We start from the raw sequence: 26,467 nt of genomic DNA on the forward strand, positions 1-26,467 counted from the left end.
CTGCCGTTGCGTCCCTAGGTGGCGCTACCGAGCCCATTTTTGCACCAGGGGGTTCCGATTTTTGATTTTATCGAATTTTCGCCAGACCTGGTGTGCGTGCCGAATTTGGTGAGTTTTTGAGCATGTTTAGGGGGTCAAATTAAGCGTCAAAGAGACGTAATAATAGGAAAAAGAAGAAGGAGAAAGAAACGAAGCAAAAACAATAGGGCTTCGCACTGGGACAGTGCTCGGGCCCTAAAAAGTGTTGGGGGACTGTCGGCCCACATAGCACATCGGCCCACCGGGTAAATGCCCAGTGTGCCCGATGGCCAGTCCACCCCTGCCACCTGGTCAGGTCTGCTGGATCTGGTTGATTATTATTATCGGTTGATTATTTATTGCGCAATGCCGCAATTCGCAGTTAATCGCGCTGCGCGCATTAAATGTTTTTGCGAGGCAGGAAGACTGCATGATTTACGTCGTATCCACGTTCTTGTGCTGCGTGCGTGACTGTGCATGTGCTCGTGCATGAGCACCTGTACCGTACTGGAGCACACCCCCTCCAACCATGCCAGAGCGGGGGAAGTGTACTGTATTCAAGCACAGAATGGAGTGATCACACTAGTCAAATAATCCGGATTTTAGGGGCAAACGTGCTTGGGCACGGTTCAAACAAGATAACCAGAGTAGCCTCTAATGACGTGGTGGATGAATAAAATTTCAGTAGTTCAGTAAGAAAATATTCAAAATGTTCAAAATTTAATTTAATGAATCACACTGAACCTTCTTTTATGAAAGAAAGAGCTTCAGTAGTTATAAAACTGCTGATGTGGTTGCACTGTTGAGAATTTGTTGAAGTGATGAGCTCTTCTTGCTGGCATGCTGTGTGTGTGTGTGTGTGTGTGTGTGTGTGTGTGTGTGTGTAAGAGGGGCTGAGCCCCATCCTCTGTCAGAGAAGTTAAGAGATGCAGACAGGAGTAAGAGTGCAGAAACTGCAGCACCCTAAATGACACCAAAACAGTTTGGAGATTCTAGTGGTGACAGTTAAGCATTATTAGTGATTCATGTCGTCTCAGAATATAAGTTAAAATAATAAATGGTGATCACAATTGTGAGTGATGTTACTAACTACAAGTTGATTCTATGATGAATTTGTCAGGGCATACATGTCTGCTTATTTATCAGGTGCTTGTTTTTCCATACAGTGATTTTCTTGTGCAGTGAAAACAAACAAACAAACAAAAACATAACACATACCCGGGACAAAATGACAACATGATTTATCTCAAAATAAACACACCAGTGTTTTCTATACTTTATACTTAACAAATCCTACCAAAGGAATGTTATTGTCATGTATGGTAGCACTTCTTATATTGATGGGTACTGCAAAAACCAACAGGGTCAATTACAGCATAGTTCAGCCTTCTTCACGCCTGAAAAATCTGTATTCCAAAAACAGCATTTTGTTGATGCTCTCCCATAACAGGTCCGTTGTATTGCTTGTGTGGCTTCGGAAACATTTTCCAGTTTTGCTGGTATAAAATAAATAGGCATGAAATTAGCAGGCTTTAATTACATATATTGCAAAGTCAGGACAATAAATTACAGAAAGAAAACAAAATACTACTTTTTTTTATTAATAATATACTACTACTTCTACTACTACTATGATGATGATGATGATGATGATGATGATTGATGATATAACAACAACAACAACAACAATAAGAAGAATTACTATTATTGTGATTATGGAATAATGTAATGACTTTGAATGCCTCTTTATGGCCCTTGAGCGGTTTGCCAGATCCTGTTGTGCTCTGTAGACTTTCCTTCACAAGTTGAAAAGTGAAAGTTGCCTACCCACTTTGGAAAGCTACACTTTGGAAAGTATCCCATCTAAATTTGGCCATCACTGGTTTCATTAGATCCTCTGTCGCTGTGGGAAAAAAATGTTGCTATAACTCCACACTCCACCCTCTGTTTTTGGCACACATCAAAAACCTCCAGCCGGCCAAAATATTTTAACAGTGGTGGTTGGAACACTTGACATTTTATGACAACATTCATGTTAGCTGGGGACCTTCCTTTTAGCACCACCAACAGACCCAGCACGTCATCTGTGTTAGAAATAAAGCACTTGTTTTATAAACTTGAAGTGCAAAGCTACCTGAATGATCATCCATTGATACACATTTACATGTCAAGTTTTAGGTTCATATTTTTTGTATTTAACTATAACTACAGGATTTCCCTAACCTTAAACATGCATGAAGCGATTTCAGAACCTGTTGTTATAGTTACAAGTTGTTAGATTTGATATAATTTATTTATTAATCCCTTAAGAGTGAAGTTCTTGATCTTCTCCCTATGGGTGGGAGTACAGAGTTACCCAACAAGTGAACCTCTTACTGCGGGATTATCTCACTAAACATTAGGCCATCATGACATCTCAGTAACAAATGAATGTAACACCAAATAGCTCAAACCTATTCTGAATAGCAGGTTTACTTAAAAAGGCTTTTTAATTTGCTACAGGTAAATTCTGCATATAAATCCAAGTGATATGTATTTCTCTGATTATACTTCTCAAAATCCCATAATATTCCAGACTTTTATGATTGGAACAAACTATTTTGCATCAGTAACAAATTCCCAAGTCTTGTAAAGCTCATTTCTCAATGACACATGTTACCTAAAGTGGGTCACATTCTCCCTTTATCCCGGGGCTTGATGCTAGTTCTGCACAACTCAGTGTAAAACTCTCACAATTCCTAAAATAAACCCAGAGCATGCAAAGAATATGTGCACAGGAACTTCACTATGACAAGAATAGAACAGAAAAGCCAATAATACAGTCCTTTCATGCCCTTGGTTTTCTTTCCTTTTCTCGTAATTCCTCCAGTGTTATGGAGTTCTCTCTTTATTTTGAACGTCTTTTTTTCAAACCTTCCCTTCCTTCTGTCTAGCCCAGCTGTATTTTGGAAAAGAGGGACTAGAGAGAGGGAGGGATGGAGGGAGGAATGTGTGACCATGCAATTTACCACTGCAATTGCCATGCCAGCGAGGACTGGAGGCCAAAAAATGGGTCGAAGAGAAAAAGCCAGGGACTTGCCTGTTGTCTGGGTTATGTTTTAGAGGAGTGCCAGTTCACTCAGAGGCAGAAGCAGAGCAGTTTGTGTGTATGTCTGCTGAGACCAAAATATTGAACCTTTTATTAAAATCCAATCTCTGGCTCCTCTGTAAAGTCCTATCCAGAGGGATCCAGCGGGATTAGATTTGCATGGAAAGGCCTATAAAATCTCATTTTTTTTTTTTTTTTATCTGAGGATGTCAGTAATGCTTATGAATTTAACCAGATGAGCATGTGTGCATTTATGCACTGTCATTACATCAGAAAGCCTCTATGCATCATACATACTTTGATGATGCATGAATTTGTATGAAAAAAAAATCATGAGGAGAGACCAGTTAACTTTGAACTGATGGTAATATTACCAATATCTCAGTTTGCATGGAATTACAATTACAGTTTTGTCCATCCATCCATCCATCTTCTGCCGCTTATCTGGGGCCGGGTCGCGGGGGCAGCAGTCTAAGCAGAGATGCCCAGACTTCCTTCTCCCCAGACACTTCTGCCAGCTCCTCAGGAGGAACACCAAGGCGTTCCCAGGCCAGCCAAGAGACATAGGGCCCTATCTTGCGCCAGACTCCCTAAACCCGCTATTTGCGGATTTAGGATTTAGGAAGAGGCGTTCCCCCGTAAAATTTGCTATCTTGTGCACCTCCCGCTATCCGCAAAACACCTGCGCTACCCGCTATATTATGCATAGGCGTGTTTTGGGCGTTACGCCAGTTAAACCAATCAGTGTGCCAGGTGCCATTGCCTTTAAGGGCAGGATGCGCTATCCTAAATCCTAAACCCGCAATGGAGAGAGGGAGGTAGATTTTCTCAGGGGTTCTACTGAGGCTAAAGCAAGTTGGCTTTATATATATACATATTATATATTATATTATAGCCGAGTTAATTCGGGAGGTGGAGCCACATGTGTCCAAGTGGACGTGTCACAAGGTTGTACTGATTGAGTAAAATCCCCGGGCCACACCACAGACACACAAGAGGCAGAGGTGGAACTATGTGTAAACTAATTTATTGACAAGGTAGATTGGGCAAATAAAATATTAAAAATAAAAAATATAGCACAGCTGCTGGCTTATGATAAAACAATAAAACGTGCTGGCGTAAGTGTCCAATTAAAACAGTCTTTCCTCTAAACAGTCTATATGAGTAATATACTCAGTCCATTCTGGCGGCGTCCCTGTATCAGTCCGACCGTGTGCGTGGTGAGGCTCCGTCGGGGCGCGCATTGAAGCCGCCTGGGCGCGCTCTCCTAACAGCCCAAACTTTAGGGAAAGCGGATAGCGGGTGGTCCTGACCACCTTGTTTGCCTTGGAGACCGCTTTGAATGTGTGGGTTGGAATTCTGACTCATGCCTCTCTGTCACATTTCTATATGCTCGCAATATTCCTCTCCTGCAGTAATCAGTAAGGAGTGTGTGCTCTCATCAGGAGTGTATGCAGGACAGTGGTCTGAGGTGTGTGTTTGCAAGGAACTCACCATGTATGAGTTTTGGGTTTGTATCATTTCAGTGCCTCTGTAGTTTGTCTCAGGGTGGAGCTGTTTGGCTGTCAAGCATTAGATACAACACTCTTTGCTAACACAGATCAGAACACGCCTTTAACAGAAACTGTATTTGATGGTTTGTTTCCACTGTTTCTCTCAAGATACGTAGATTGAAACACCTATATAACTCGAGAGGCCAGGCTGTTGCAACGTCCATGGTCAGAGTTGTCAGGCAAGATGTCGACATGACAGCTTATCAAAACAAGAAAAATGTTCCTCTAACCCAGTGACCACCATTCTGACTGAGGCAGCCTGGGGACAGCTGTTGGGGTGACGTGTGGTGGGACAGTTGACAGCATACACCCTTTCAGACAGTTTAACTTACTTTTACTTATCCAAAATTTTCTAAAAAAGGGTTTTCCATCAACATAATCAGTTAACTATTTTGGATGCTAGTCAGTGGGTGCTGTATGTACAATCAGGCCAGGAGCACATGGAATGGTACTGACATCTTGACTTTTCTAAATTTTATGTGTGATTATTCACAAAGAAAATCTAATAAATAATTAAATAATTGAATGCATGGTCAGGGATGACCTGCAATACTTTCATGGACCACCGGATGGCTATGGACCACTGGTTCCAAAACCCCTCCAGTAAATAAAAGACTAGTTGAGAAATTGCAAGAATTTACATTTTGCACTGTTGGATCTTAAGAAGGTTCTAAGTAGAGCTTCAAAATGCAAAAAGAAGAAATGGGAGTGAGACAAAAAAAATTGAGTAAGCAATTTTTTGCAAATAACCATTGAACTGAAATAGGCTGTTCATCAGCTGATCAAAAGTTTAAGACCACAGCCTTTAAAAGCCCAAATCTTTGCAAAAATGTGGATTCAGTATCATCATTCAGTATCAAAAACAAGGACAGTTAAATCATTCAAAAACAAGGACAGTTAAAGGCTCCATTGATGTAGACAGGGTTGTGTGTCTTTGCCGACTTTTTTCTAAAATCAACTATCAGCTCTTTTGTTGCTGACGTTGAGCAGTAGGTTGTTTTCTGTGCACCATTCTGCAAGATGGTTGATTTCCTCCCGATATGAAAACTCATCATTGTTGGAAATCTGGGCAATGATGGTGGTGTCATCTGTGAACTTCACAATAGAGTTCTCTCCATGTTGGGGGTTGCAGTCATGGGTGTACAGCGTGAACAGGAGGGGCCTGAGCACACAGCCCTGGGGCGCTCCGGTGTTGAGCACTAGAGTGGAGGAGGAGAGACTGCCAATCCGAACTGACTGGGGTCTGTTTGTGAGGAAGTCCGGTATCCAGTTGCAGAGGGTGGTACTGATGCCCAGAGTGTTCAGTTTTCCAATCAGCTTCATGGGGGAGATTGTGTTGAAAGCTAAGCTGAAATCAACACAACAGTCCTGTAGAGCTGCTGTAGCTTCATCTGTCCACACTTTAACTGTTTTTACAGTTGGTTTGACCCTTTTTGTCAGCTGGATGTAGGTAGGCAGGAGAAGCAAGGAGATGTGGTCTGACTGGCCAAAATGAGTACGAGGGAGGGCTCTGTAGCTGCCAGGAACATTGGTGTAGACATGGTCCAGTGTGTTGTTTCCTCTGGTGGAGGTGTGGACGTGCTGGTGGAATCTAGGCAAAACAGTTCTGAGGTCTGTTTGATTAAAATCCCCAGCAACAATAATAACAGCATCTGGCTGTTTTGCCATGTGACTGCTGATGACCTCATACAATTCCTGGAGTGCATTTTTTTAATTTGCATCCAGTGGAATGTAAACAGCAGCAACAAACACACTGGTGAATTCTCTAGGCAGGTAATATGTCCGACATCTCAGCAGTAAAAACTCAACGTCAGGTGAACATTTTCCATCCCCCGGAGTCTTGTGTTCTGTCAGCCCGGAACAGGTTCCGCCGGTCCAGTGCTAAAGCCTCATCCGGTATGTTGTTATGGAGCCACGTCTCTGTGAGGATGAGAGCACCGCGGTTTCTTGTTTCTCTTTGCTGGGTCAGCCTGAGCCTTATCTCATCCATTTTATTTTCCTGCGACCGGACATTTGCCAGGAGTAGGCTGGGTAGTGGGACAGTCTTGGGTCCAAGCCTTCTTAGCTTAAGTCTTATCCCAGCTCGTTTCCCTCTCTTCCTGGGTCGACCACACTGCTTGCGATGACGTCTGGTCCGAATGTTTTGGTTGTCGGATCTTGAGATGCCGAGGGCAGAGATTGTCTGAAGGTAAGCGGCACTCAATCTAATTATTGCACTTCGTCTTCTGATATTGACGAATGTATTACTGTCATAAGTAATACACCCACAAGTGGCACGATTCTCAGCAATAAAAATGAGAGAATCACTCCTCTTTATGCTAAAATTGAGGGAGCCACCAGCTGCTGCATGTATATGCGCCGCCGTCTATCTATCTATCTATCTATCTATCTATCTATCTATCTATCTATCTATCTATCTATATCTGTATATATATAGATATAGATAGATAGATAGATAGATAGATAGATAGATAGATATAGTTATAAACATTGCACAAAAAGTAAGGAAACTTGTGTTTGGTAGATTATTTCTTTGTTGTAACAATTTGTCTTGGCAATAAATCTTATACCGTTGGAAAGCCTGTTTATTTCCCTTTTGAATGGTGCCACATTTGTAAGGAATATGCATTTGTGGGATGAGCAGCAGAGCTGAGTATGTGGGTTGTGCCCATGAAAAATTTGCCAAATCTTCTCTGCCAATGCCAAACAGCTTATTTTGCTGTTGCTATTGACTCTTGTTTTGAGCTTCTGATACCCCCAGGTGCTGCCAATTAGGTGCCTGATTGGCACCTGATTGGCTATGAGCATGGGCCCTGCTACAGTAGGTGTCTGCTCCAAGAATCGGCATGCCACGTTTGACTGATCTGGATAAGGCCCGTGCGATAGTGCAACTTCAAGCTGGTGTTCCGCCAAACCAAGTTGCAGCATTATTTGGAGTGATCTCTGGTACCATCCAAACTGAAGGCGAAGTTCTATATAATGGGGGATGTCAGAGACAGGTGAAGTGGGCGTCCCAAGAAGACCGTTTCCTCACCCTGTCAGCACTTAGGTACCATAGGCTGTCTTCTACAGATTTGCAGTCAAGGTTTGCAGGATGATATGGCCAACAGCTCTCTGCCCAGACAAACTGTAATAGACTGCACGCAGTCATATGGCTGCGAGGAGGCCTGCCATGACTGCCCTTCACCATCAGGCCCGTTTGCGCTGGTGTTGGCAACACGTGCACTGGAACCTGAAACCAGGTCTACTGTCAGCGCAGGCGGAGTGCAGCCGGTGTAGTGGAAGTTTGGCTGACTGGCGCACGGTGCGCACACGTCACCAAAACCTCACAGGCAGTTTTCCAGAATGTCAGGCACAATAACAATGCAATAAATACCCACAAAAAACACTATTCAATGCTACTATCTCAATCAGCACATAAATTTATCTCAGTATCGATTGTCCCGTCACATCTGATGTCAGATCAAAGGAGGTTGGCACTGTTTGGCATGCCTCTAGTTTCGCAGACCGGGTGATGCGGAGGTGCAGTGCACCTGCACTTCGCCAACTGGGTGTCCATCTAATTTCACTTTAAATAATTCTAACTTTGTGATAACATTGCTTATGTTGGTGAAGACCTATGAATTGCAGCTCTACAGAAATAGCGGCATGCAGTATGTGCCAAGAGGACGGCTTCACAGTCACTGTGTATTCTGGGAGAGGATGTGGAGGAGGTGGAGGACTACAAGTACCTGGGCGTCAACATCAACAACAGACTGGACTGGAAATCCAACACCGAAGCTGTCTACAAGAAGGGGATGAGCAGACTCTACTTCCTGAGGAAGCTGAGATCCTTCAATGTGTGCAGCAAGATGTTGGAGATCTTCTATCAGTCTGTTGTGGCCAGCGTACTCTTTTTCGCCGTGGTTTGTTGGGGGAGCAGCATCGGAGCCAGTGACACCAACAGACTCAACAAACTGATCAGGAGGGCTGGCTCCGTGATCGGCTGCAAACTGGACACTGTGGAGGCTGTGGTGGAGAGGAGGACACTGAACAAACTGTTATCCATTATGGATAACCCTGATCACCCTCTCCACCACACACTGGACAGACAGCGGAGCTCCTTCTCCAATAGACTGTTACAGCTCCGCTGTCGAAGGGACAGATACAGGAAATCCTTCCTGTCACAAGCCATCACACTGTACAATAACTCACACCGGTCTGACAGAGACAACTCACAACTGTCTGCTGTATAGTTCTGTTTTTAACACTCCACTACTCAGCACCTTAACTGTTTGTTTATTTATTATTCATCACTCAGCACCTTAACTGTTTATTTATTATTCCACTACCCAGCACCTTAACTGTTTATTTATTATTTATTATCTATATATTACATCCTAGGTTAATATACATTCACACTGTTTTTCAGACTGGAGGGGAAGTGGTGATTCCTTAAGAGGCCGAATCAAGTCGGTTAGCTCCTGAATCCCATTACCGGGTGTCAGGTTCTGCCACTTGGTTCTTGGTTTCGTGGTTTCATGCTAACCCTCCTTATCTATACAATCTATACAATAATGTACATACTTCAGTTCCATCTGTATATTGTCATATTCATTCCATATGTATATTTTCACATCTCGTATCTCTTTTCCTTAGGTTAGCCCTTATTGTATATTTTTAGTTTTTAGTCTTTATAGTCTTTATTGTATATATTTAGCCTTTATTCTTTTTTTAGTTAACTTTATTGTATGTTTCTACTGTTGCTGCTGGAACACCAGAATTTCCCTGGTTGGGATCAATAAAGTATATCTATCTATCTATCTATCTATATTTGAATGGGTTGGCTAACATGTATGGATGTTTTGGAGGAGTTTCTTTGTCCTGGTGTGGAGGCTTAAGGAACACACACTTGTTTCTGGCAGTGTGACCAGCATCCGGTTCATCTCAGCTTGAGGAATGGAGGAGAGTGGTGGGTTTGGCAGGGGACCCATGTCTGAGCGAGTGTTTACTCACTCGCTGGATCCTGATGTCACTTTTATGGGAGCTCCCTCACACAACTCTATACCTCACCACCTTCACACTGACATAACAAAGTATTTAGTATTGCAATCGAGTAGCTTCTTTGTGCACTCATAGTAATTTTACATCTCCTGAAGTATGTTTTAATATTTCACTTTATTTCACAATATTGTAAATCACAAACTTTCATTACGCCTTCGCGCAGCGCATTTAAAGGCGAGGACAGGGGCTCATTTGATTGGTTAAATGTGAATCGGCTGTGTCAAACCCACTCCACGCCTTCTCTCCTCACTCCACCGGTAGGAGCGACGGCTCAAACCCACTGAACACTTGTGGGATCAGCTTGGGCCTGCTGCTGTTGTGTTGGCCAGAGTGACCAACACAACCATGTTGGCTGACTTGCGACAAATGCTGGCAGTGTGTGAACAGCAGTGTGTGACCAGGCTGGTGACCAGCATGAGGAGGAGGTGCCAGGCTGTTGTGGCTGTGTATGGTTCTTCCACATGCTACTGAGGCTACTGTTTGTCAAATAAATAAATTGTTAAATTGCCAATATGTCTTGTTTCTTCAAACTTCAATCATCCAGTCCACCTAACACTAAACAAGAGTCAATGGCAGAATAAGCTGTTTGGCATTGGCAGAGATTTGGCAAATTTTTCATGGGCGCAACCCACATACTCAGCTCTGCTGCTCATCCCACAAATGCATGTTCCTTGCAAATTTGGCACCATTTAAAAGGGAAATAAACAGACTTTCCAACGGTATAAGATTTATTGCCAAGACGAATTGTTACAACAAAGAAATAATCTACCAAACTGCACCGCTTTTTCAATCTATAATTTCTCCCCTTTATTTATACCCAATAGTGTTGTATCTTATACTGTTGTAAAGCCTGATTCGTCCTCTTTCCAATGAGATACAACTTGTAAGGATCTTGCATTTCTGGAATGAGTGACACCGGTAATTGTGTGGGAAGCGACCAATTTTTTTTTTACAAAATCCCCTGCAATATTTTTACAGTTGATCATTTCTCCCATTTAACAATACAGATTGGTGTTGTCTTTTATACCGTTAGAAAGCCTGATCAGTCCCCTTTTCAATGAGAAATAAGTTGTAAGGATTGTCAATCGATTGGTAGGACCAACATGGCTAAACATGTCCCCTTCGCCCCTTTTTGAGGGGAGCAAAATCCCATTCAGTGTGTTTTCAGTTGATCATTTCTCCCCTGTGATAAGACCAATTGGATTTGTGAGTTATACTGTTGGAATGCCAGTCCCCTTTCCAATAGGGTTAGGGTTAGAATGAGGCAACACAGCTAAACAGGTGGGAAGCACAATATTTTATTCATTTTCTACTGGACCTTATCAGACCCATTGCAACAACACTTGAAATATAGCTCAGGTGCCTCCCATTTCTCTTCATTGTTGCTGAGCTTAACTTACAGCAGCTGTGCAGAGGGAGTTGAGAAGGAAGATCAGAGAGGGGAAGAACACCTACAGGAGGAAGATGGAGGATCAGCTGCAGCAGAAAGATGTCTGTGGAGTCTGGAAAGGCCTGAAAACCATCTCTGGCCACAAGAAACCTGACTCCCAAGCTACTGGGGACCAAAAGTGGGCTAATGATCTGAACTTATTCTTCAATAGGTTTGATCAGTCATCTGCCCCTCCCCCAGCCCAGTCCTCCATGCTGCAGCCCCCCCCTCTCTGCACTCAGTGTTAACTGCCCAAATTCCTCCCCCTCCCCTTCCCCCTCTACAACACTCAGCTCTCAGCCACCCCCACTTCTCACCTCATCAACCCAACCCCCCCACTCACACCCTCCATCACACAGCCCCCCTGCTCCAACCTGTCTCTCACAACGACCCAGGTGAGAAACCAGCTCCGGAGGATCAAGGCAAGAAAGGCTGCAGGTCCAGACGGCATCAGCTCCAGACTCCTCAAGTCCTGCGCGGATCAGCTATGCAGGATTGTTGAGCACATGTTCAATCTGAGCCTGAAGCTGAGGAGAGTGCCACAGCTGTGGAAAACATCCTGCGTGGTACCTGTGCCCAAGACTTCGCACCCCAAGGATCTCAACAGCTACAGGCCGGTGGCACTAACATCCCACCTGATGAAGACCCTGGAGCGGCTGGTCCTTGTTCATCTCCGCCCCCTGGTGGGACCATCACTGGATCCACTTCAGTTTGCCTACCAGCCTGGCATTGGGGTGGATGACGCTGTGATCTTCCTCCAACACCGAGCTCTCTCTCACCTGGAGAAACCTGGGAGCACTGTGAGAATCATATTTTTTGACTTCTCCAGTGCTTTTAATACCATACAGCGTGTACTTCTGAGAGACAAGCTGGAGCACACCGGGGTGGACCACCACCTCACACACTGGATTTTGGACTATCTCACCAACCGTCCACAGTATGTGAGGACCCGGGACTGTGTGTCCGACACGGTTGTCTGCAGCACGGGGGCCCCGCAGGGAACGGTCCTGGCTCCGTTCCTCTTCACCCTCTATACTGCAGACTTCTCATACAACACACCCACCTGTCACCTGCAGAAGTTCTCTGATGACTCTGCAATCGTCGGCCTCATCACAGATGGGGACGACGGAGAGTACAGAGAACTGACACAGGACTTTGTGGACTGGTGCCAGCGGAACTGCCTCCAGATCAACGCGGGGAAAACCAAAGAACTGGTGGTGGATTTCCGCAGACGAGCACTCTGCCCCCCGACACCGGTGAACATCAAGGGAATGAATATTGAGATAGTGACATCTTACAAGTACCTGGGTGTTCACTTGAACAATAAACTGGACTGGACACACAACACAACTGCACTTTATAAGAAAGGCCAGAGCAGACTCTATCTGCTCAGGAGACTGAGGTCTTTTGGAGTGCAGGGGGCACTCCTGAAGACCTTTTATGACACCGTGGTGGCATCAGCCATCTTTTATGGAGTGGTCTGCTGGGGGAGCAGCATCTCGACAGCTGACAGGAAGAGACTTGATAAACTGATCAGGAAGGCCAGCTCTGTCCTGGGATGCCCCCTCGACTCAGTGGAGGTGGTAGGTGAGAGGAGGATGATGGCTAAGCTGTCATCCATGATTGTGAACGACTCCCATCCCCTGCAGGACACTTTAACTACACTGGAGAGCTCCTTCAGTGACAGACTGCTTCACCCAAAGTGTGTGAAGGAACGCTATCGCAGGTCCTTCCTTCCTGCAGCCGTCAGACTCCATAACAATGGAGTGGCAATGGCAATGGCAATGGCAATGTTAGATGGCCTGAGTGGCCATGGAGGCAAAACAGGAGAGTAGAAGACCATATATTTAGTTTTCTTAATGTTTAGAGAAAGTTTATTTAAGTCGAACCACAATTTCAGCTTGTTTAACTCCACAGAGACCTCCTTCAACAGATGTTGAAGGTTCTCACCCTCACAGAAAACATTAGTATCATTGGCAAAAATTACATACTTGAAAAGGTTGGAAGAATTAATAACATCATTTATATAGAGTATGAATAGTTTGGGTCCTAATATAGAACCTTGTGGAACCCCACAGGTGGTCTCCATCAGCGGTGACCTAATCTCACCAATCTGAACAAACTGTTGTCTGTGTTCTAAGTAACTTTTTATCCAATTGAGTCCAATTCCTCTGACCCCATACCTTTCCAATTTTTGAATTAAAATATTGTGATTAATGGTGTCAAAGGCTTTTTTAAGATCGATAAACACACCGATTGCAAACCTCTTTTTATCAATGCTGGTAGTTAGTTCTTCAGCAAGATCTAATAAAGCTAAAGATGTTGATCGATTATTTCTAAAGCCATACTGACTGTCTGTAAGTAAATCGTATTTATCAATAAAACTATCCAATCTAACAGCATATATTTTTTCTAAAATTTTGGAGAGCTGGGGAAGCAGGGAGATTGGTCTATAATTGGTAAAAAGATTGTGCTCACCAGCTTTAAAGATGGGAATCACTTTTGCGGTTTTCATTTTATTGGGGAAAGAGCCCAGTCGTAATGAGAGATTACAGATATAAACTATAGGGTCTGCTATTTCAATGATTACTTGTTTAATTAATGACATGTCAATGCCATCACAGTCCATTGAAGTTTTATTTTTAAAATTTCTCACTATGTCAGTTACTTCATTTATGTCAGTTTCTCTCAAGAAAATAGTTGCCGGGTTTCTTCCTCCCAAGAATTGTGTCGCATCTCCCCCTTGTGGTGGAGGTATCTCCTCTGCTAGTTTGGGCCCTATATTTACAAAAAAATTGTTGAAGCCTGCAACCACTTCATCTTCCTTGTTAATTATCCTGCCATTGTCAAGGAAGTCAGATGGGAAGCCACCACTAGTCTTTTTCTTTCTTATAATTGAATTTAATATTTTCCAAGTGCCCTTAATATTATTAATATTGTTTTCGAGTAATTTACTATTATACTCTCTTGCATTTTCTAAGAATATCCGTTAATTTATTTTTATATCTTTTATATTTAATCTTTTTCTCCTCTGTTCTATACTTGATGAATTCTTTGTATAAATTATTCTTTTTCTTGCAGGCATTCAACAGACCCTTTGTGATCCAGGGGTTTTCTGGTCGTTTAGAGGTTTTCCTATGTTGTATTGGACAGTTTTTGTGGTATAATGTCAAGAAATCATATATGAAGGAATTGTAGGCTGAATCTACATCCTCTTTTCTACAGACGTTTCTCCAATCATGAACTGATAAATCATGTCTAAGTTTGCTTAAAGTTTCCTCTGTTCTTAATCTCCTCTGCATATTTACAGTACAGGCCAAAAGTTTGGACACACCTTCTCATTCAATGCGTTTTCTTTATTTTCATGACTATTTACATTGTAGATTCTAACTGAAGGAATCAAAACTATGAATGAACACATGTGGAGTTATGTACTTAACAAAAAAAGGGGAAATAACTGAAAACATGTTTTATATTCTAGTTTCTTCAAAATAGCCACCCTTTGCTCTGATTACTGCTTTGGACACTCTTGGCATTCTCTCGATGAGCTTCAAGAGGTAGTCACCTGAAATGGTTTTCCAACAGTCTTGAAGGAGTTCCCAGAGGTGTTTAGCACTTGTTGGCCCCTTTGCCTTCACTCTGCGGTCCAGCTCACCCCAAACCATCTGGATTGGGTTCAGGTCCGGTGACTGTGGAGGCCAGGTCATCTGCCGCAGCACTCCATCACTCTCCTTCTTGGTCAAATAGCCCTTACACAGCCTGGAGGTGTGTTTGGGCTCATTGTCCTGTTGAAAAATAAATGATGGTCCAACTAAACGCAAACCGGATGGGATGGCATGTCGCTGCAGGATGCTGTGGTAGCCATGCTGGTTCAGTGTGCCTTCAATTTTGAATAAATCCCCAACAGTGTCACCAGCAAAACACCCCCACACCATCACACCTCCTCCTCCATGCTTCACAGTGGGAACCAGGCATGTGGAATCCATCCGTTCACCTTTTCTGCGTCTCACAAAGACACGGCGGTTGGAACCAAAGATCTCAAATTTGGACTCATCAGACCAAAGCACAGATTTCCACTGGTCTAATGTCCATTCCTTGTGTTTCTTGGCCCAAACAAATCTCTTCTGCTTGTTGCCTCTCCTTAGCAGTGGTTTCCTAGCAGCTATTTGACCATGAAGGCCTGATTGGCGCAGTCTCCTCTTAACAGTTGTTCTAGAGATGGGTCTGCTGCTAGAACTCTGTGTGGCATTTATCTGGTCTCTGATCTGAGCTGCTGTTAACTTGCCATTTCTGAGGCTGGTGACTCAGATGAACTTGTCCTCAGAAGCAGAGGTGACTCTTGGTCTTCCTTTCCTGGGTCGGTCCTCATGTGTGCCAGTTTTGTTGTAGTGCTTGATGGTTTTTGCGACTCCACTTGGGGACACATTTAAAGTTTTTGCAATTTTCTGGACTGACTGACCTTCATTTCTTAAAGTAATGATGGCCACTCGTTTTTCTTTAGTTAGGTGATTGGTTCTTGCCATAATATGATTTTTAACAGTTGTCCAATAGGGCTGTCGGCTATGTAGTAACCTGACTTCTGCACAACACAACTGATGGTCCCAACCCCATAAATAAAGCAAGAAATTCCACTAATTAACCCTGATAAGGCACACCTGTGAAGTGAAAACCATTTCAGGTGACTATTTCTTGAAGCTCATTGAGAGAATGCCAAGAGCGTGCAAAGCAGTAATCAGAGCAAAGGGTGGCCATTTTGAAGAAACTAGAATATAAAACATGTTTTCAGTTATTTCCCCTTTTTTTGTTAAGTACATAACTCCACATGTGTTCATTCATAGTTTTGATGCCTTCAGTGAGAATCTACAATGTAAATAGTCATGACAATAAAGAAAACGCATTGAATGAGAAGGTGTATCCAAACTTTTGGCCTGTACTGTATATTTCTTTTATCAACACACTTGAGCTCACATTCATAAATAACAAACACTGGCAGATGGTCAGTAATATCATTAATTAATAATCCACTCTCTAGGTTATTTATTAAATTATTAGTAAATATATTATCTATGACAGTTGCTGATTGAGTAGTGATTCGACTTGGTTTAGTTATAGCCTACTGGGGTATAAGCCCCTACTATACATTGCAACCATAAATTCATCAATCGCTGATAGTCTATTTGGGTTGAGACAATCTATATTGTAATCCCCACATAAGAATAATATCTTTTGCTCAGTGTTTGGAATCATGGCTTCGAAGGCATCTTTAAACTCTTCAATATTAGAATCCGGAGCTCTATAGACACAGCTTACTATGATGTTCTTCTTCTTTCCCATATCAATTTCGATGGCAATACATTCGCAGATGTTTTCAATTGCGGTCGTCATGCTCTCAACAATCTTGTATTTTAACCTCCGGTCAACAAATATCGCTACCCCCCCTCCCTTTTTGTTTTCTCTATTCACATAATTAAAATTATATCCTTCTAACTCAAAATCAGTCTCTTTCTGTTGACTGGTCCAGGATTCTGAGATTGTAATTACATTAAATGACATTTCATTGTGCTGTAAGTAGTCTTTGATCTTATGGAAATTTGCATATAGACTCCTGCTATTGAAATGTATTATTGAAATACTATTTTTTAAGTTGAATTTCTCCTTGAACTGGTTTTCGGTGTAATAGCAGCAATTACTGGTCACATGATCATAAAAATTACTGTCAGGGTCTTTGTCTGGTTCCATCATATTAAAGAGTTAGCTTAAGTACATACACTCACTTTCAAAGTACACCCCATTACATATCGTGGTTGCATTTGCGGTAGATTTATCCAGTGTAGCTGACCAGTTATTTGTAATGGCAAATCCAAGAAGGTTTCACGCCACCAGTCTTCCTCATCCACACACGCGCGCCCGCATTCACTCTCACGTTCGTGGCATCCCTCCCCCTCATTCGCACACACACTTACACATTTACTCTCACATACATACGCTCGCCATGTCTGCTTGATCATCAGGCTCTTGTGGTCATCATCAGGTTGGGTTGAGTATGTTCCTCTTTCCTGCTGGCGGTGGTGGAGGTATTCCCAGTCAATCTTGGTTTTCAGTAGTATTATCACATTAATCAATGTTGTACATAGGCCTACTTCTTGACCGCTTATCGAGGCCCACCACAAGCAGTCATAAGGCACATCACCCCACTCATTTACACCGCTTTCCCAGTCATACACCTTCATCCATACATCAGCGGACACACTCATACAAACGCACACACTCACTGCACATATGTACGACTTGCATACTTTCATCCATACATCAGCAGTCACACTCATACAAACGCACACACTTACTGCACATACATACCACTTGCGCACTCTCATCCATACATCAACGCGCACACACGTGCGGACGCACACATTCACAGCACCACCAAGCACACCAAAAAACAAAAATAAAATAAAAAGGCAGCAAAAGGGTAGTTGAAAAGTAGGTCCAAAATTAGTCCAGAAGAAAAGTAGATTGCAGTCAACGGGAAAAGTAGCAACAGAAAAAAAGCATCTTGTTTGAAATGATAAAAGGTCACCAGTATCTGTCCATTCAGACTGTGTCTTTTTCAGGGAGTGTAGGCGTTGTTGGACCTTAGAGGTGGTGTTAACAAACCAGGTGAAGGTGTCAGAGATGTGGGTTCTAAGGAATTTAAAAGTATGGACCCTCTGTACACATTCGCCCTGTAGGAAGAGTGGTGGTAGGTCTGTGCTGTGTTTCCTGAAATCAATGACCAGTTCTTTTGTTTTTTATTGCATTCAGAGTGAGATTGTTCGTTGAGCACCACTTCACCAGTTTCTCTATTTCTTGTCTGTACGCCGTCTCATCTCCTCCTGATATAACTCCGACTACTGTGGTATCGTCCGCAAATTTTATGATGGAATTTGATGTGAGGACAGGTATACAGTCATGAGGGTATAGTGAGTACAGTGTCGGGCTCAGCACGCAGCATTGTGGCCAAGGCCAAACAGTTTGCTGATAAGTGTGTTTGGGATGATTGTGTTAAACGCAGAACTATAATCGATGAAAAGCATTCTCACATAATTCCCACTGTGCTCCAGGTGGGTTAGTGCTGAGTGGTTTTTGTTTTTTTCAATTTCAATGCAGTGTGTTATGTAGCATAGCACAGTCTGTGTATAGATTTCCAAGTCCTTGTGCTGGAATAAATTCCATATGGTGTGATCAAAGCAGTCTTGCAACTCTGGGAGGGCTCCCTCAGGCCATACTCTGATGGTCTTAGCAACAGCTTTAATAATCCTCCGGAGAGGGGTGTATGCTGGATCAGGAAAAGTGAGAGGTGGTCTGACAGGCCCAAGTGTGGTAGGGGCACTGCTCTGTAGGCATGCCTAATAATTGAGTATAACAATGAAAATGTATGGAAATGTATGAGTGTTTCCTAATAATGTTGCCTAATATTGCATATACAAGATGAACAGTAAAAGGTCCAAGCACAGAACCTTGTGGAACTCCTTGTTTGACTTTTGTGGGCATGGAGGATTCATCAACATGTACAAATTGAAACTGATCTGATAGATAGCACTTAAACCTTATCCAGTTTTAACCAAATTCTGCTTTGAAATGATCTGTGCTGTAGAAATTTGAATGATTCAGATGAAAACAACACCTGCACATAAAACCTCAAACTTTTGGTCTTCAAGGTGGAGCAAGTTTTGGTATTTAATTAGTTCAAGAGATCCTGTATTGTCATTATACTGAGCAGGTATACTATTCACGGTATGCATACAAATCATACAATATTTTGTTATGATGAATATTGGAGTATTGTTTATCAGTGACTGCTATTTCTGGTGGCATGCCAAGAATGAAGTGTGCTTAAACGGTGTTTATCGGATTTTGAATGACATATACTATATGCTCCTTTTTAGTAGTTTTAGTAATTGTATCTAGCTTGGTATTGTGTGATGCCCTAAAATAAAAAAAGATAAAAACTTTGAGCCCAGACATACAGACAGAAAAAACTTTCAAAATATGTGAGATAAATAAGAGAAAGACATGCAGATATGGCTATTTAACTGTTATCTTACCTGTGTGTGTGTGTGTGTGTGTGTGTGTGTGTGTGTGTGTGTGTGTGTGTACGCAAATATAAATTTGGCCTTCCATTTGGTGCAGATGACAGGCAGGTACAGTTGGCTGGGGGCCGAGATTCCTCCAACACTGAGTCACATGGGCTGATCATTATCTCACACAGACATGCATGCATGCTAATACACACACACACACACACACACACACACACACACACACACACACACATACACACGCAGAGCAGGGACTAGTGTATTGTATGATTACAAAGCCCTTCCCCCTCTCTCTCATCTCCCTCTCTTTGATTGTCCCTCTCCTTCACTCTCTCTGTGTGTCTCTCTCTCTCACTCACCCACATACACTTACACACACACACACACACATTCAGCAACAGAGGGAGGCTCTTGTGTCAGCGCAGGGCTCCATTCAGTGAGAGGGAGGAAGGGAACAGTGAGAAAACAACAGAGTGAGGTACGACGACAGAGGGAGAGAGAACGACTGAGAGATGTAGACACACAGAAGTGGATTCCCTTCGAGCCGCTGTATTTTTCATGATTTCTTCTATTATTCAATTGGCACATGTGCACCTTGCCGTGTTCCTCGTCTTCTACAGTGTTTATTTATCACCGTTGGATCCTGGTGTATGTGCGCATGCGCATATGTGTGGGAGTGTGTGAGCTATTACCACTGCTTATCACAGGGACCCTCGGACCATAAAGGATATCTATTCTAGGAAGCTGTCACTGTGGGAGCGGAGTGTGTCTTCAGACTACTGCTCAGGCTAGAGGAGGGAAGCAGCTCTGACTCCACTCTATTTGTACACTTTGTGCTGGTTTGAATCTACAGCAGTCTTAACCTGTGTTGTTCTCCTTTATTCTGTAGGTGTGGAGTAATTGCTTTGGCCTGTAATTGTTTTTTATTTATTTATTTGTTTATTTTATATAGTTCTGGAGTGCAATTTGATTCTCCCATCTCCCATATCCTCCTCTTTCCAGACGAGAAGGAGGACACAGTGTTGGGGAGTTTGCCACTGCTCAGCTTCCAGATTGGAGGGGTTCAACCATCTGATAACATTACTCGCAAGTTCTGTTTTAAGGTGAGTCCTGGATGAGGGATGGGGTGGCATGCACTTGGCTGGATCACATTAGGAAATGTGTTTTACTGTCCTTTGTGGAAGGAATGCAGCACATACTGTATAACACAAATGAGTGGCTATGATTTCTAAAGGGCAAGGCTCACAGCAGAGAAAACTCTTCACAAAAAGGGGTTTATAATAGCACCAGAACATGGTTCCTTCTAGGCTTATGAAACAACTGATCTCTTTATGGTGTTATGAAGATTGTCTGTAGCACTGTGTTGAAATACTTTTCCACTGACTCTTTATAGCGCTATAACAAATCATTTAAAGGCATACTATGTAGGATTTCACAACACAGCCTTCTCATGCTGTATGGATTTGCAGAGAAAAAGGTTACCAAACATAATAATCATAAATTTAAAAAAACAATGATGGATATCTAATATTGATTCTCAGAACAAGAACAAATCCTACATCCTACATGAAAAAAGGAATGCCAATTAAGTTGGAGCTCCAAGTTGGAGTGAGAGGATCTGAAAATATATGATGTTGCAACAAAATGGCAGACAACACAGTCAATGATAAACAAACGTTTTCTCTGACATGTTACCAGACTGATATGTCCCAAACACTGCAAACACATTCAAATCTCTCATAGTGTGCTTTTATGAATGCAGCAAGTGTTCCTAACCACCATATTGAAAGGTGTGTGTGTATATGTATGTATGTGTGTATGTTTTGTAATGTGTATAGTTATCCAGTCGCAAAACAAGGATTGATTGATGTTTGAACTGGTCTCTTGCTTAAAATTGCTGAGTTTTTATGAAGGGTGTTGGTTTCGTTCTGGATGATTGATAGTAGTTGATTTCATGACTGAGTCATTTGGTATTTGTGATTGTTAAGGAGACCCTCTGGGAATAGCTTTGGAACCAGAGCCTCTTCACCTCATGTGTGAGTGTATGTGTGGGGTAATGCTCTTTTTGGCATTGGAGGGGATGCTGAAGTAACATTCCACTGATAAGAGATTTTCAAGACCAATGCTAATACCAACATTTTGGAGCTCAGGCTGTTGACAGTTAATATAAATAATAATTAATATTTATGCTAGTACCCAATAACTTTCATTGTCAACATTTTCTTGTCAAAAATTTCCAGCATCTGTTCCCCCAAAATGAATCTTTTTTAGGATGTTAAAGCAGGCCTACATGAAAGATTATACATATTATCCAACTTATACAATGAAACAGTAAAGCCCAGGTTAATAATAATAGTATTAATCATCATCATTGTCAAAATGCATCCTTGGGTGTAATCTAGTTGAAATGTCTTAGGATGAATTGCGGTTAAGGGCTTCCCACAGACAGCCAGTGTAGTACTGATCAATTCTACAAAAAATGGAATTTCCGATTGTCTACTCTAATATGAATTTTCTTTTTATTTCAATCCTCTTGGAAGCTTGAGTTTGACTTCACAAATCGGTATTGGTGCCAAATCAGTGCCCTTTTTCACTTTCCTTCACTGAAGGAAGAGAGCCTTGTCCTCACTTCCTTGAAATCTGGTTTTGTGCTGGGTACCTATGAGCACAATTTAAGACATCACAAATGAGTAGAACCTATCAACATTTATTATTTGAAAGTATGCAAATTAGAGCATAATGACTGATGCAGCTGGAACTAGCACAGCAGCATTTTGGCAATGTAAAATGCTTTCCACTGTGGACTGCAGATGAATGGCAACCATTGTCAAAATGCCGCCATCACACAGAGGCAGCCTGGAGAACTAACCCTAACCCTAAGACCAAACACCTCTCCCACCAAACAAACATAAAATCAAAGCTATGACCCACACAAACTACACAGCTAGCTAACATTACTGTGCATGGCTCTAGTTTACATTACACTGCACTTGACAGTTGCAGGCTGACAACAATATAGACAAACTGACAAATAAACAAAGTTGATTTTCATGCATACCAGGCTCTTATGCAGAATCAGAGTCTGACTGAAGCTCTAACTTGTAGGGCTGGATCAGCATTGCCTGTTGCCATCAAGGGATGACATGCAGTGTTTAGCCACTGGTTTACCTGGGGACAGGATGTGGGGGTAGTTTTGCACATTCATATACTATCCCATACTCAATGAGGATTAGGAGGTAGAGGTGCTTTCAAGCTATTTTCAGTAGTTTAATAGTTAATAATTTATTATTATTATTATTATTATTATTATTGTTATTATTATTATTATTAGTTTATTTGTCAGGGACAATGCAAAAAAACAAAAACATTGTAACAGGTTAAAACAACATGACACAAATGCATTGCATATAGGATTTCTAGCCAAGGCTAATTTGCAACCCCTGTCCCTGGTTAGGCTTTTCTACTTAAAATAGGCATAACATATCAATACCAGATATACATTAATTAAATAAAGCTCATAATAAATAGTGACATTCTCAATAACAACAGTATTTACATCACATAACAATCAATTTACATGTGTTGCATATGTGTGCACATGTATATGTTCCTTAATTCCTAGCAATGATGTAATATTTATCGGTGTATGTATCCGTGTACATACATGCATAATCTGTATTAATGCATGTATGTATGTCTATCTATGTGTATGTGCGCATAGACATGATCATAGATCAATGACCACAGGCTTGTTTTTTTTTCAGCCAATGTTTCACCTTTTCATTAAATGTTTTCGGATCAGTCTGTATTTTTATTTCTGTTGGTAGGGCATTCCAAAGATGTATCCCTTTTACTGAAAAAGATGATTGACCGAAAGCAGTTTTGCGCTGTGCCACCCTGCAGTTGCCATTTGCTGATCCCCTTGTAGTTATTCTATTGGTGTTTATTTTTGGGTACATTACAGGGTACAGCTGGGGCGAGATTATTCAAACATTTAAAAATCAGTCTGATAAAAGAAAACTTGATAAAACTGTCACAACTAAGCATCTTGTACTTTTTCAGAGTTACACAGTGGTGCCATCAGCTCTTTTACAGCTTATTGGCAAATCATTTATGTATAAGCTGAAAAGCAGAGGCCCTAAAATCGAGCCTTGTGGAACACCCATTCTGGATCGTCGGGGGATTGATAATTTTGCATTGATTTTAACATGTTGCTCTCTACATTCAAGATATGATGCAAACCAACCAATTGCTTGCTCAGAAAAATTAAAGGTGCTAAGTTTGTTCAAAAGTATGTCAAGGTTCACAGTGTCAAAAGCCTTTTTGAGGTATAAAAACACTGCTCCCACTACATCATCCTTGTCTAATGAGCTCTTGATGTTTTCAGTGAGGTAGCAGTTTACCATTTCTGTTGAGTACCCTGACCTAAATCCAAACTGTTTAGGATAAATAAATTCATTACTTTCAAGGTAGTCAACCAGTTGTTCTGCAACAACTTTTTCCAAGACTTTTGAGAAAACAGGTAAAATTAAAATTGGTCTATAATTTCCTACTTGGTCTGGCGCTCTAGCCTTAAGAATTGGCGTTATGATCGCTGTTTTCCAGCTTTGTGGGAATTTACCAGTTCTAATAGAGAGGTTTATCAGATGTGTTATAGGTTTGATCAGGGTGGAGCTTTGTGTTTTAATAAGAGCAGTATCCAACCCAAACAAATCCTTTGCCTTTGTATTACTTAATTTATTGTCATAGTCATAATAATAGTCTTAATAGTCACTGAATTTTTCTAAGGATTTAGAATCCATCTGGAATTGGTCTATAAGCAAGCTACATCACATCATATCAGAGATAGTACACCAGTTCCCAGACCTGACAAGTCTAATCCAGCACAGCGTCTGGCATTATGCAGAGGGGAGACTGGGATTTGAACAGTGGATATTTCTGGGAACTCTGACAGTGTCATATGAGGAATATTAGGTAATCAGAGGAACCCTAACACTTGGCAAGTTATCAAGTCACCTTGAGTATACCAGCTCAGTCTCTGTGTGTGTGTGTGTGTGTGTGTGTGTGTGTGTGTGTGTGTGTGTGTGTGTATGTGTGTGTGTGTGTGTGTGTGTGTGCAGGTGTGTTTGTGTACATGCTGGATTTGCACTGGACTTTGCACTAGACCATGTATACTGAGTGTGTTTGCCCTACAAACGGCAAACACAAAGTGATTTGGACTAAATGTACCAAGAGCGACATCCAGACAAACAGTGATTACAGTATGAGAAGGGACACATAGAGAGAGAGAGAGAGAGAGAGAGAGAGAGACACACACAGAGCTGAGAGTGTTGTGAAAGAGAGCGCACTGTCACTGGCTATGTCGCTCATCCTGACGCTGGGAGGCAACAAGCCTAACATACCAACTTATGTAAAGCTTTACTAAGCAGAAACAAACAAGGTTAACCTACATCCACATAACACGTCAGCTTGTCTTTATTCAGCTCTCACATACAAAGAATATTGTCAGATATATGTCAGGTTGAAGGAAGGCATCAAGGTCTAAATAAGAATTTTGTTGGTACCCTTCCATTAAAGAAGGAAAAACCCACAATGGTCACTGAAATAACTTGAAACTGACAAAAGTAGTAGTAAATAATTTACTGAACATCAACCAAGGAAAATCAGACATTGCTTTGGAACTGTGGTTCAGCAGAATCATTTAAAAAAAAAAAAAACAAAGCTGGCCTGAAGAAATTAGTTGGTACCCCTAGAAAAGATTGAAAATAATTTGACCATAGTGACATGTTAAACTAAAGTGTGTCCTGTCACTAGCATCGCAGGTGTCTTCAATCTTGCAGTCGGTCAGTTGGCCTATTTAAACGGTTAAAAGTAGTCAGTCTGCTGTTTGGTGTCATGGTGTGCACTATACTGAATATGGACCAAAGAAAGCAAAGGAGAGAGGAGGAAAATCAGAAAGAAAATTATAGTCAAATATGTTAAAGGTAATGGCTACAAGACCTCCAAGCAGCTTGATGTTCCTGTCACTACAGTTGCAAATATTATGAAGAAGTTTAGCGTCCATGGGACTGTAGCCATCCTCCCTGGATGTGGCCGTGAGAGGAAAATTTATGATAAATTGAACAGAATGATAATAAAAATGGTAACCAAAGAGCCAAGAACAACTTCTAAATAGATTCAAGGTGAACTCCAAGGTTAAGGTACATCAGTGTCCGTCATGTTTGAGCCAAAGCGAACTTAATGGTAGATGGCCAAGGAGGACTCCACTGTTGAAAAAAATCACAAAAAAGCCTGGGAGGATGTTCTTTTGGACAGATGAGAAAAAACTGGAGCTCTTTGGCAAGTCACATCAGCTGTATATTCAGAGACACAAAAATGAAGCATTCAAAGAAAAGAACACTTCACCAACTGTGAAACATGGAGGTGGTACGGTTATGTTCTGGGGCTGCTTTGCTGCATCTGGCACAGGGTGTTTTGAATCTGTGCAGGGTACAGTCTCAAGACTATCAAGGCATTCTGGGGTGAAACATACTTTCCAGTCTCAGAAAGCTTGGTCTTAGTTGCAGGTCATGGTCCAGGATAATGACTCAAAACACACAGCTGAAAACACCAAAGAATGAAGTGGCTCTCTATGAGCCCTGATCGAAATGCTATTGAAAAGAGGAAAGAGCCAAAACATGCAGTCTAGAGAAAGCACCCTCCAAACCTGTGACAGCAGGAGCAGTTTGCTCACAACAAGTGCGCCAAAATACCTCTCGACAGGTGCCAGTCTCAAGTCTCATTAGGCCCGTTTCCACCAAAAGGTTCCTGGTAGTATTTGGGGGGCAGGAGCTACTACAGGAACTTCCTCTCCCTCGGCCCTCTCAACTGCCGTGTCTCCACTGAGAGGGCCGAGTAGGAGGAAGGTTCCTGTAAAGTTACCAGGCGGTTGCGCGACCATGACCGGGGCATCAAAATGCGTGTTGTTAGCGTTAGCTAATGTCCGCTAAAGCCAACGTTAGTGTCTCTCCTTCGGGGTAGTTCCGGCGGTTGAGACACGTGACAACGGCCCCGGCCCCGTAAAATTACCCCGAAGTTCCGGTGGTGGAAACAGGCCTATTGAGAGTTACAGAAGTTGCTTGATTACAGTTATTGCCTCAAAATGTTGTGCAGCAAAATATTAGGCTAAGGGTCCCATCATTTTTGTCCAGGGCAGTTTCATTAGTTTGTTTTTTGTTTTGGTTGGCTCGAAACCCTGAATTACTGCTTGCCGCTATTT

General features: G+C 42.1%; 1 protein-coding gene across 4 annotated transcripts in view; it reads left to right on the forward strand.

The window, feature by feature from the left end:
- Nucleotides 1–26,467, forward strand: part of plekha6 (pleckstrin homology domain containing, family A member 6) — a 159,188-nt gene that overhangs the window by 52,572 nt on the left and 80,149 nt on the right. The window contains exons 1-2 of one of the 4 annotated variants that reach the window (XM_030051587.1): nucleotides 19,653–19,687; nucleotides 20,212–20,312. Coding sequence is in view for 1 of the 4 variants with exons in the window: in XM_030051586.1 (XP_029907446.1) it covers nucleotides 20,212–20,312 (101 nt within the window). In the remaining 3 variants the exon portion in view is untranslated. Of the gene's footprint in view, nucleotides 1–19,652; nucleotides 19,688–19,824; nucleotides 20,099–20,211; nucleotides 20,313–26,467 lie in introns of those variants that run through there. The other 3 variants (XM_030051589.1, XM_030051590.1, XM_030051586.1) reach the window with 3 other exon arrangements.

Source organism: Myripristis murdjan, chromosome 5 (assembly GCF_902150065.1).
Source record: "Myripristis murdjan chromosome 5, fMyrMur1.1, whole genome shotgun sequence".
NCBI lineage: Eukaryota > Metazoa > Chordata > Actinopteri > Holocentriformes > Holocentridae > Myripristis > Myripristis murdjan.